Below are 13,224 nucleotides of genomic sequence, written 5' to 3'. Positions count from 1 at the left end.
CAGGACATAACAGCAATTCGTCCAGATCATTATCAACAAAATCTCCTAGAGAAGGGATTGAAAAGGACTCAAACCTGTCATCATGAGCTGAGGGATTTTGAATCTTAGCTATGAATTCCAGGACAAATTCAAAGACTACGGACTTCCAACCCCTCATGTGTTTAACACTAAAGGAGAGACCATGAAGTTCACTCACTCTCTTTGATGAAGCCAATACCAGTAAGAAGACTGTCTTGAGGATCAAGTTTCTGTCTGATGATCACCGTTAAGGTTCATATGGAGCACAAGTGAGACTGCTTAGTACCAGAGGCAGATCCCAACTAGGTGGTTTAAGTTCTCTAGGAGAACAAGATTGCTCAAAACTTTTGAGCAGCATTGAGATCCCATGAGGAAGACAGGTCTACATCTTTCAAACGTAGAACTATGCCCAAAGCAGTTCTGTAGACTTTGATGGCAGACACAGAAGGACATTTCTCCCTACGGAGAAAAGTAAGGCAATCAGCTATCTGCTGAACAGAAGTTCTGACCTGAAAGAAACTCTGTTGACGACACCAATCACAGTAGATGGCCCATTTTCCTTGGTACACGGCTGAGGAAGATGATCTGAGGCAGCCAAACATCTCTGCCACTGCCCTGCGAGAAAAGCCTCTCGCTCGCAGGAGATACTGGATAGTCTCTAGCCGTGAAGAGATAGGGATCCTACTGATTGGTGATATCTCTCGATGTGAAATTGGCAGAGAAGGTTGTGCCACGGGGGAATTTTTCTCGGGACCACTGACAGCAGGGCTAACAGATCGGGGAACCACTCTGCGTGAGGCCGCAAAGGAGCTACTAGGGTCATCCTCAGATTCCGGGAAATCATTACCCTGTTCAAGACTTGACAGATCAGGCAAAAGGGGGGAAAGGCATAAGCTTCCAGATTGTCCCAAGGATGTTGCAGGACATCCTTCGCCATGGCAAAGGAATCTGGAACCACCGAACAATAGACCTCTAGCTTTCTGTTGAACCTTGTTGTGAACAGGTCTATCATTGGCCTTCCCCATGGATGGAAGAGTCTGTCCATCTCCTGATGTGGAGACCACTCCGTCCCTAAGACCTGCCCTTGATGACTTAGCTTGTCAGCCACTACATTCCTCTTGCCTGGAATATACCTGAATGAAAGTTCTACTGAGTGATCTATTGCCCACTGGTGTAAAAATGCCATCAGTGAGGTCCAGTGGTGGCTACTCAACAAGTTGTGTAGCTCATCATAAGACTCAGAGAAAATGTCCTGGGGTTGATAACTACCCTTGCTCTCGTTTTCTTGCCTTGTTTGAGACTGATCCTCATTCAACTTGCAGCAGATACAGAGCTAATGCATGTAACCTTACTAATTCTTGTTCTGAGTGTCGTTCCTGCCTCCTGTGCAGTGGAGGATCTTTGCAAAGAGGAGGCAACATAAACTGTTTTAGCAGACCCATTACCTGTTCTGTTCAAGAAGTGTTTAGAAAGGTCCACCTGAGTTTTTTCTCTGAAGAAGCATTATGTACTGAAATAGCTAAGAATATGAGACCAAAATGTAACCTCATTCCCCATACAAGGTTTCAAAATGCTAGTTCCAGCTGTTACACTTTCACTCCAATGAAACCAGCATTGCAATGTGATTGTTTCAAGGGCATCTAACACATCGTGCACAAAAGCGCAAAGGAAAATAGTATAGGCCTACAGTAGCTTGTCATGCACAAAAGTGCAAAGGAAAATAGTATACAGTAGCTTGTTAATCTTAATTAAAAGCTATTACAGCACTTCTTAGCCATTATATTCAGACTGCTGCATAAGAAACAGAACCACTGGCATATACTTGAATTACAGCAGTATATGTCTGAGGTATAGTAGCATATGCTACTAATATAGCAGCCAATAGGATAAGACAACAAATTTTCCAACTTACTCGGCCAACTCATCAGGTATTCAATCTCTGCAATCATTACAATGTTTGCCCTGTACAGGAAGCACCTAATTATACGCTGACATTAGCAAAGGAATACAGAAACTGACAACAGGCCTTTCCTTACTTACCTACGCAACCATAACTCCCATTTTAAATAGCATCCCTAACAATATAAATATAAAGAGCATAATACACAATGTTTAATAAGCCCCCAAGTTTGTGTTGAGTAAGGAATGAAACACACTGCCATGAGCCAAAAACATAAAAACCATCAACAAGGAAATACAGTGACAAGAAGGATAACATCATAAGAACAGGGGGAAACTAAAAATACAGAAAGAAACAAAAACAGTGACAGTATATATACTGAATATGCAGATAGTAATTTGATACATTTGCAAGGGGCAAATGGAATATAATGAATATAAAATTCAGGCCAAAGGCCAAGTGCTAGACCTGTAAGGTCATTCAGTGCTGAAATGGAAACTGAGAGTAAAGGAGGTTTTAAAGGTGTACCTGGAGGAAAACCTCGCAGTTGCACTGAAACAACTGTTAGCAGAGGGTAGAAGTAAGATAGAAGAAAGATAATATGAATGGAGGTTCAGTAAAGGGAATGAAAAGGGTAGCTGCTAAGTTCCAAAGGGACACTGCAAAGAACCATAAGTAATGCCTACAGTGCACCACATGAAGAAATGGTAATTAGTTAACTATTACTGAATGTTGCACCAAATTTCAAGGTGTCAGCCTTGAATTATATGTAAAACTATGGTTAAACTTACAAATGAACTTAGAATACTTGCATTAACGACATCTTAAATAAGTTTTGAGATCTTACCAGTAATATTGCGTGTAGGGGCAGTCTTCAAGTGTCGGAACTATTGTTTTCACTGTTTTCGATACAATGTGCTTGGAGGGACTGTCAGGAGTTCCAGCTGTCTGAGTCTGAGCTGCCATTCTCACACTTTCACAACTCACGTCCAAATAACAAGTTTCAGAAATGGCAGAGTACCAGAAGTTCACCTTGGTACAATTTTCACTTTCCGAGAAATGTTTCCATGTAATGCACAAGTCATCTACTGTGACACTATTTTGCAGTTTGGACCATCATCACCACTTCTTCCAGATACAACTTTGTGAAATCACTTTGTCAAAAACGAAAAGAAAAAAATATTTAGTAAATGAGCAAAAAGTCTTAAACAATAATCATACAGGCTGCTCCCTACAAAACAGCTTGCACTAACATAAAATCAGCTTAATATTCTAACATCCTGAACTGTGGAGTATAAAAATTCTGAGAGCAAGTTTTGTGCAAATCATATCCCACAAACTATACAGAATTATATCACTGAATATAATAAGTTCTTGGCATTCACAAATGAGAACATCAGCTGGGTAGTATGCAGACACAATATCACAAATGAGATAAATCTGCTTTTCACCAGTCCTTCAGGAGAAATATCTGCACAATATACAGTGGGCAACTTGGATAATAATGAACAACACTGCCAGTTGCAGGTACTTTCCACCTCACTCTTCACTGAACAGATAAACGTTTATTAAGTACTGCCTGCATGGTGGCATGCAATACCAGCACTACAATTAATAATAATAATGATCATTATTATCAACAATATTTTCACCAAACCGCTGAATACCACTCCTATACTCAAATGGCTTGCAAGATTGGTTTAATTTTGTGTGAGAAGTCAAGAGTGGAGTAAAGTTAAAGAATGTGGATAGTCTGATTGAAAGAGACGTAAGTGAATGAATAAAAATTGACAGGGAAAAAGCAACAACTACATGAAGAAAATATAAAAAGTAGTCTATCACAGTCCACAGAGAAACAGACAGACTGAAGAGATGCAAGGAGGGATAATACAACTTAAAAGTAGCAAACTTCAATGTGTCATTCAATGGAATTTTTCCCATTACTTTAAAAGGCAGAGTTTGTAAGCATCTGCAAATTACCAAAGCCATTTCCAAGGCTCTCCAGAGCTCCCATAACCACACCCCCAACCCACTCCTATCTCTTCTGTTATACCTATGCCTACAATGCATCAACTTTATCTGGTGTTCACATTAAATGTTAAACTGTCACTACAGTACTTCCCATATCAACTTGGATCTTGGGACTCATGACTGGTAAACCCAGAATTTATTCCAGTTCAGTGCCTCCACAACATAGTTACTGCCTACCTTAGATTATTATTCTGGACCTTCAAATGACCTCAAACTTATGGTCATTACAAAATCTGCTTTTGAAAAATGCTAGATTTTACATTTTGGGCATTTCTCCCTAATCCCAATTAACACTGGCCTTAACTCTGTCTAGATTATTATTCTCACACTTAACAGTATTGCATTTACTTTCATGATAGGACTGAATCAAGGCAATAAAGTAATCCTTGTTCATTTGCACTTCCCCCACCTGCACTATACACCCTTATTGCACTTCCCTCAATGTGATTGTGTCTATTTACCAAATTGCAGTAAACAACAAAAGTGTGAATAAAATTGCATAGGTGTGGATGGATATGCAAAACAAAGCTTCAAAGTAAATTGTATACTTTGTACTGTACAGCTAATGCGATTGGATAATGATATAACTGTAAACATATGTACAGTACTGCACACAGAACATGAGATTCACACAAAATCTAAATAAGAGTAGTCTAGTGAACATGAGGTGTACATATTATTATTAAGTAGTTTAACCTGAACACCAAGCTAATTTATTTAGTTTTCAGGGGGATGGCTAGCATCACACTTAGGCTACACATGCAACACCATTCAACATTACTGGTAATCTGGTCATGGTGCTTTCATGTACATATACATAGCACTGATTGCACTGGTACATTACCTAAAATACCTTTAGATGTCTTTAGCAACATACAAGGGAACCTAGTAAAAGTCTTCTATTCACAAGCTACCTAGTCTAAGTAACATATACTGTAACTTTAATCACAATATCAAAAATTGGTACAGTTAACTGCACCGTATTAAGATATCTTAAATTCCAATGTAACTCTATGCTATGTGCAGACAAGTTATATGGTAACTATAGTCTCTCCTTCACTTAAAGAAGATGGCACTCAAAAAAATTACTGTACCACATGTTGAAATTAATTCAATGAAAAGTATTAAAAAATCTTCACCCCACTATGACGGCCATCTGCGAAACAACATCAGACTTTTCCTGAACCCAAGGCAGCTAACCTAGCATAGACCACTTCAGTATGATCTACATTTGTTGCTTAATTGGACAGTACCGTATTTACTTAAAGTGTTTCCATAAATGCATCCCACTGAAGTAGTTAACTACAGACATCATTCTGAGAATCTAGGCCTGGTTTTTCTCGAGTGAATCAACTCGACTTTACTGCATCTGCATTCATATCCACTTTACTATTCCAAATATTGATTCCATTGTGATAACTGGTAACACCAGTAACACCATTCTGTTGCATCCAAGCCCTGGTTACCTAGAGGTGTCCTGTTAAAAAATACACCATCTGCAACAGTAATTTATTCTTTATTCTATCTATCTATTGGCTAGGTCCTTAACCATCATCATTACATCATTAAAAGAGAGGCAGTCTCACGTACTTTTTACAACACATGGATTGTGGGCAAGGCAGCTACAGGGGTAACAACAATAACAACCATTGGACAGCAAATTTTGTTAAAGCATGGTAATATTTATAGCAATACTCATATCCCTTTCCTTGAAAATATAGAGCACCCAAGAGATGATGTTACTGGTAGACCTATCTATTAAAGTTCAAATTTAGTTGAAAATAACAAAAGAACAAAACTGAAAATATATAGTGTGTATAGGTGTGTGTGTGTATATGTATATATATATATATATATATATATATATATATATATATATATATATATATATATATATATATATATATATATATATATATATATAAAATATGCATGTAGTGTATTAGGAAAAATATGGTATAGCAATAGTGAAGGCCATAGCAAATGAAAATATATCTAAATTTAAAAGTAGTTGGGAAACTACACTAATCCTAAAGAACTGTAACACCAATTTATAAGAAATACAGAAATCTGAATTCTTCTTCCTATGATGTGATGTATCCGGTGCCAGAAAAGTAAACTTGATTCACATTTAAGACACATCAAAAATATCCAAATTGATGTTCTTGTAACTTTATCTGAGGCCTAATGCATTTATTCTGCATGTCTGTAATCTTCAGTTTAACCATTCGTCAGTTTATTGCAGTAGTTTTAACATATTTTCTATGTTGATTTTACTATAGCCTACCTGTTCAGACTAAAGCCGCATACTACAACTAGATATGTCTATCGTCTAGGCTATAATGAAATACGAGGTCCTGTACTCTGAAACACTAGATTTTTGACACTTGACAGATCATCATGCACAAAGAGGAATTAAAGTAAACTCAGCAATGACTAGACTATGATATACAACGAAAAGATATTTAAAAAAAACAGGAAACTACAAAGCAATACCTTTACACTTAAAAGAACTAATTAACAAAGTAACCTACCTCATATCACAACAGTACAGGCTAAATGCAAATTAATTTTCTATTTTTTCAACCAGGTCAAATGTTCTAGTAGACTGATCCCTCAATACATTAGGAAAGCAAAACTGCAAGGCAAAATAAAAATGAAATCAATGCAAATACGCTAAAGAACTAACTAATTTGTGACTTTCAATTACTTCTCAACTAATTCAGATCAAATCTCATCGTCAAATCAAAATAACTAAAAATAACTTGTAGGCGTTTGAACACTACAGGTCAATGCAGACAGGGCAACAAGTTATCAAGCAACCTGCATTAAACAGACACCTCTACTGTCGCACCGATGCTGTGTCTGTTTATTCAAGCAAGCCTGTCTGACACAAAACACAGCCTGTCGTAGATAATACTGGTTACGTCTAAGTTTCTTAAGTTTTGTAAAAGACTGAAGGGGTAGAAAAAACTGACAGGCTAGATATTGTGCAGTCTTCTCGTTGGGTTTCCTAGAGCAAGCTTGCCCTCTACAGGTCACGTTGAGCAGGGTAGGTGAGCAAGAGGTTGTTTGGGACACCTTCCATGGGTAAGGGCATTCTTCGGCATTTTTTGAGGGGTAGTAGTAGTAGTTGTAGCAGTTGTCCTTGGGCATAGCACTCCATTCCAAAGTTTTTTTTTTATTTTACGAACTCCGTGCCGTGTGTCTGTATGGGTTTGTCTCTACACCACTCCTCGATTTACGCCAGGGGGTCAAAACTTGGTCAAAAACTACACACAGACAGGTGAATGGGGTAAGTACGACAGACTGATCACAGCCAAAAGAAAAAAAATCAAAACTACGGACGGTGTGTCATTCACGGACAGTCAAAAGGCGTGTGAGTTATTCTAATAATAAAAAAAACTAGTTCTACGCACAAGCTAAGAGTAATAATAATAATACTGTTCACTTCCATTACATTCAAATTAAATAGAAACTAAAAATGAAAACACAATGGGCTACACACACAAATATTACAACGACAAAACTACACAGGTCTACACAAGCGAGCGTCCACTGCCTGAGACTCTACGTCATGAAATAAGAGACATTCTCATTGCATTCTCTCTCTCTCTCTCTCTCTCTCTCTCTCTCTCTCTCTCTCTCTCTCTCTCTCTCTCTCTCTCTCTCTCTCTCTCTCTCTCTCGTACTCCTTCTCTTTGGAGGGTTTGTTATTGACTGTGCGAGAAAGAGAGAGAGAGCGACGTCGGTAGCGGCAGCAGACGACACATTCGCCGTTCCAACATTATTGCCATGTTCTCTTTATTTCCCGTTTATTTTCTTGCCAATCCAACACTCACCGCTTCTCAAAATACGACCATACGTTTTTTCGTGTATTATTTTATTCATTTTAAATAGTAAATTTAAACAAATGAGAAATATAAGCTAAAAAGACTGCGCGTTTACTACACTACGTATGCGCTGCGATGGCAATCGATACGAAAGAGTGAGAGTGGTGTTGCAGTGCTCATACAGACACCCTATTTTATTTACTCTCTGGTCTAAGCAAAATCTGTTCTCTCTTGCAACGTTGCTCTATAGGCGCCACTCTAAGAGACTGAAGTATTCCTAAAGAGTCCAGGTGACTGTAGGAAATATCTTATCAAGATAAAAAAAATACGATTGATTATAACAATCTGGATAATCTTTGTGGGGCTGCTGTCCACCACAAGATAAGATTACTTTGAAGGGGTTAGCCAGTTAATATATTATGCTGAGTTTGAGATTCATTTCGTATCTTATAGTTTTTATTATGATTGCTGTTGACCAAAATAAATGATCGTTCATATCCGAAGCCTGTGAATTAATTTTTTTTACAATGCTGGTTTAATTTTTTTACTTGCGTTAGTGTTTTAACTACGAACACTTCTCTTGATTATGTACTGTTTTTGTACTTTCTCCGTTGAAAATACATAAACCTTGCTACTTTATCAGTCATACGAAATCCACATTCCCTCTCTTTCTCTTAAATCCACGGCATATAGTAACTGAAGTTTAGTAATGTCTTCTTTGCCCTTTTCTCTCTTCGTCTTGGTTGGTTACACTAACGTCCAAAGGTTCTCACCAGCCCTTCACTCCCTTACGACACTAACGGACTGCCTCTGGACAACGGCCAGACATATGTTTGGTCTAGACTAAGTAAGCATATACCAGCACCCTGTACTGCCTTAGGACAGTCTATAAATATGGTAAGGTGTGAAATGGCAAAAGAGGTCTGGTATGGACCCCTGAAACCAAAGCAACCAACTGAGACCTTTCTAGCCTCTGTAGTAAACTGTAAGGATTACTGCGGTGCGCCTTCAACCACCCCCTCCCCGTCCCCACCTCTCTCTCTCTCTCTCTCTCTCTCTCTCTCTCTCTCTCTCTCTCTCTCTCTCTCTCTCTCTCTCTCTCGCAAACCCCAACGAGACCAAAGGAATAAGGTGTGATTAAAGCTATTTGACCTCGATTTAGATTGTGCCAGGCAAGGCTCATCACTATGAATTTTGCAGCAGTCTCGGGAAACGAAAGTTCCCCCGACTCCCACATAATGTTGGGTGAAGAAGAATGTAGCTGGCTAGCAGTCTATGAAATTGTTGAAATAAAACTACGACCGTTCTCTCTCTCTCTCTCTCTCTCTCTCTCTCTCTCTCTCTCTCTCTCTCTCTCTCTCATTAAACAAATGAAATGAGCATACTGCAGAGGAATGAATCCCCCATAATTTACTTGTCTCGGTTGTATTAGGGATCTCCTGGAGTCAAACGAAAGCTACCAGCACCAAGGCTACCAATGTGAAACTCAGTCGCCCGCCAGTCAGAGAGAGACCTTGGGAAAATGTATCTACAAATCTGAATAAAGGGGAAGAAGACGAATGAAGTGCTTTAGGGGAGGCGATGATTTATTTATTATTTATTTTTTTCGTGTTGCCACAAATCCGACATATTTTCATGAACTTTTTCAGTATCGTTAGTTATACAAGGTAAACATTCTACAGACACCTGATGTTACTGAGAGGTTGGATCGGGGTTAGTTGATGACCACGATTGTCGCAACGCCAGGTATCAGCATTATACCAGTCAGTTAACTAAGATGGAATGAAAACAGATGCGAAGCTGAGATACTCGGAATACAACGAAGAAAGTGTTGAGAAAGGATAGTGAAAAGACTAGACTGTGTTAAAACATTGCCAGAATCTTGTGAAGCAGAAACAATAATTATTGTGGTCTCGAATACAGTATGTCGATAAAAACAAACAGGGCATACACGCATAGTCTCATAGTTGGGTTCTGACTCATATTGCAGTGTCAAGACCAGTCTAGGCTGTATAACAAAACATGTTATACAGCAGTCTTATATCGTACAAAACATTTGGTGTTTTCCTTAATCTGCAGCACGCTGTACTGTGTAGCTATTACCAGAAATTTAGCCTTTGACGCCTCACGAAATTATAACAGTCGGAATTCAACAATAAACTTATTTTAAGCTTATCTAAAATAGTCTCTCTTTCCTCTGTTTTTCGTTATTCTCACAAATGAAAGAATTTATAAGGTATGTGCCCAATGAATATAGGCTAATAATAATAATAATAATAATAATAATAATAATAATAATAATAATAATAAGAAGAAGAAGAAGAAGAAGAAGAAGAAGAAGAAGAAGAAGAAGAAGAGGAAGAAAAATGACTACACTTATTACTAAATGCCAAAGTAATAACAACAGTATTTCTCTGTGAAGAGCACATGAGGTTTACCGTGAAAGCCCGGACTTGAAAAGTCATTAAAAACAAATTATACGAATCTCCCACCTTGATCATTTAGACTAAATGCATCGTAAATGCTGTCATGCGCGCGCGCGCGCGTGTGTGTAAGCGGTTATTATTATTGAATGCGTCATTCTGTAGATCAATTTAGAACAATATACATAAGATTTCAAGAGTACGCACAAAACCTCGAACATTTTAAAACAGACAACAGCAGAAGAAGGAATAATCAGTTTTGGGATGACTGTGCTGTTAAGACCTCATTTTTTTTTCAAATAAAAATACATAAAAAGCGAATATGGACTTCTAGCAGTGAGGCCAAACAACGGTAGACAGCTCACGGCTGACACCCATTATTCCATCCCTTGCCAGAATAAAAACTTAGCTTAGTGTGATTTTGGCCAGAATCGTTCATTTGATTATACAAGCATAATAAAATCTGGTATGAATAAACTCTGTACGTCACTTTTTGAGAAAAAAGTGCTAGCCATCAAAAATTCCAATATGGTCGCCAGCACACAAAAAACAGCCATTAACCATAAAAACTCCGATCTCTGTCCATTTATTTCCAACTTTTGCTACTAAAAAAGGCTACTAATGAAGAGAAGGCAAAAATGATAAGCCCTTTCTGTCTATATAATGTCCCAAAGGATTGCAAACTACAGAGCCGATCTTGCTGTCAAGTCAACACTATTGTTGCTGAGGCAGGGGGGATTCTGCAGACAGCAGTGGGGCAAACGGAAGGTTTTGTCACCAAAAAACCAGTTGCTTTGGGCAGATGAAGCTCAATATTAGAGTAAATACCATTCATATATGAGAAGGAAAACTCTAAAATTAAACTATGGAGGTAGAGCCAAGAGAGTGTCTGTCGCTCACTACCAGGGCACGTTGGTGAAGGACACTGCTGTGAAGCTCAGCATGGGGTTCAATATGAGCTAAACTGCAAGTTTAGTATCCCAAATGCTATCTAATCAACTCAAAAGAAATTAGATAGCCGCACCTGAACTAACAGAATGTGCCAGTGCGGGAAAGCCGAGCCAAGGATGACGGGGGTTTTAACGTTACCCGGATGGTGAAAACTCGAACCTAACTATATCCCATACATGAAATTGAGCAAAGGTGGTAAAAGGATAAACCCTCGGCCAGCTCTACTTAAGTTCAAAGTATCTCATCATGGATGCCAAACCAAAAAATGCAAACTGGCTGGAGTAAATGTTGTCTTTGTCAAGACGACGAAAGTTATGAAACGCTAATTTCACCTCTTAGCTTATTTCAGAGGAAACATGACTGCCGGATATGTTAATCTTGCAAAAAATGTACCATTGTTTCATGCTCTTATTGCTATGCCAATATCATTTGATCCAGCACGGTTAGATGATGAAGAAGGCATGGAAACTACATTTATACGAAATAAAGCAAAATATCATAACAGCTGCAGACTTTTGTTTAATAATACCAAATTGAAAAGAGCACAGAAGAGAACAGTGACTCCCAATACATCAACCTCAGACCCTCCAAAGGTACAATGCTTTTCTGTGGAGGAGAGGATGAAATACCAAAGTTAAGACAAGCAATGACAATGCAGCTGAATGAAAGGCTCAATCAATGTGCCATGAGCCTAAACCATGGAAAGTTCCTTACAAAGTTGAGTGCTGGTGATGTTCCTCAAGAACTGAAGTATCACCCACGATGCTTGGGAGATTTATACAACTCAGAGAGAGCACATCTCAATGCCATAAAGCAAGATGAGCATCGCCATGATCAATGGAAAGAGCCATATCCTGTGGCTTTTTCTGAACTTGTTATCTACATCATTGATAGCAAGGTTACTAATACAGAAACATCACCTGTAATATTCAGACTTGCTGATCTAGCTTCCCTGTACAAGGGCCGGCTACAACAGCTAAGTGCTGGCTCCCCAGACATCAATACCACCAGGTTAAAAAAGTAGTTACTCTCTAGGATCCCTGAGCTTGAGGCCCATAGGAAAGGGCGTGATGTTCTTCTAGTATTCAGAAAAGACATTGGCACAATTCTGACTGATGCTAGCAAGTACAGTGAAGCTATTCACCTGGCTAAAGCTGCAGATATTCGAAGAGAAATTTCTGCTTATTAGACAAAATTCAGTCAAAATTTACAAGGACTTGGAAAGAAAGCTGTTCCACAGGCACTTCTACAGTTTGTTTGCCGCACTGAACATGGTGTTGACATCAGGTCCTATCTGGACCATGGTGTTGTACTGTCGGATGTTGCTATTTCACAACTTTTACAATACAACTGCTACCTTAAGTATACTGAAGGATAAAAAACCCGCAGGCATGCAAAACACCGTGAAACACCTTTTCCTATATAAGTCGGGATAAAAGTGTTTGCCAAAACAAGAAAAAGAGAGTTAATTGACAAGCTTCATGAGAATGGAATTAGCATGTCATATGACAGAGTGTTGGAAGTATCAGGACAGTTAGGTGAGAGTGTAATAAAGCAATATGTGGAAGATGATGTTGTGTGTCCACTTATTTTGAGAAAGGGACTTTTCACAACTTCTGCCTTAGACAGCATAGACCACAATCCAACAGCCGCAACGGCCAATACATCCTTCCATGGTACAAGTATTTCTTTGCTCCAGCATCCAAGTCCAGAGGAAGAAGGGGAAGTACGCACACTGCCCAATGTTATAGACAGTCGAACAAAAAAGGCTCCTGATCTTTATTGAGTCATTCACAAACATCCCACCGGCCTTCTTCCTCAAGAAGAATCCAGAACCGAGCATCACTGGTCATGTATCATTGCCAGACCCCAGTTGAACCGATTTCTAAATGCTGCCGGGAATTGACTAAATGTGGATGGAAGACGGACTGTGGTGGAAGGTGCACATGTAAAAAGACAGGATTAGACTGTACTGCACGCTGTAGCTGCCCTTGGATGTCATGCATCTTCAGGAGTCTAAAACACTGATGTTTAACAATGGCAGAAGGAGAACAGACGCTAATATATA

General features: G+C 38.8%; 1 protein-coding gene across 27 annotated transcripts in view; it reads right to left on the bottom strand.

Annotated features, from left to right (window-relative positions):
- Positions 1 to 13,224, bottom strand: part of tun (tungus) — a 74,380-nt gene that overhangs the window by 45,927 nt on the left and 15,229 nt on the right. For 8 of the 27 annotated variants that reach the window (XM_067105622.1, XM_067105609.1, XM_067105598.1 and 5 more), the window contains exon 2: positions 2,766 to 3,072. In XM_067105622.1, coding sequence (XP_066961723.1) covers positions 2,766 to 2,884 — 119 coding nt within the window. In that variant the 5' untranslated portion in view covers positions 2,885 to 3,072. Of the gene's footprint in view, positions 1 to 2,765; positions 3,073 to 6,483; positions 6,588 to 6,772; positions 7,271 to 7,457; positions 7,736 to 7,984; positions 8,065 to 13,224 lie in introns of those variants that run through there. The other 19 variants (XM_067105599.1, XM_067105615.1, XM_067105597.1 and 16 more) reach the window with 16 other exon arrangements.

The sequence above is a fragment of the Macrobrachium rosenbergii genome, chromosome 6 (assembly GCF_040412425.1).
Source record: "Macrobrachium rosenbergii isolate ZJJX-2024 chromosome 6, ASM4041242v1, whole genome shotgun sequence".
Taxonomy (NCBI): Eukaryota; Metazoa; Arthropoda; class Malacostraca; order Decapoda; family Palaemonidae; genus Macrobrachium; species Macrobrachium rosenbergii.
The sequence above is the reverse complement of the archived record's forward strand: the minus strand, read 5'-3'. Positions and strand labels throughout refer to the sequence as shown.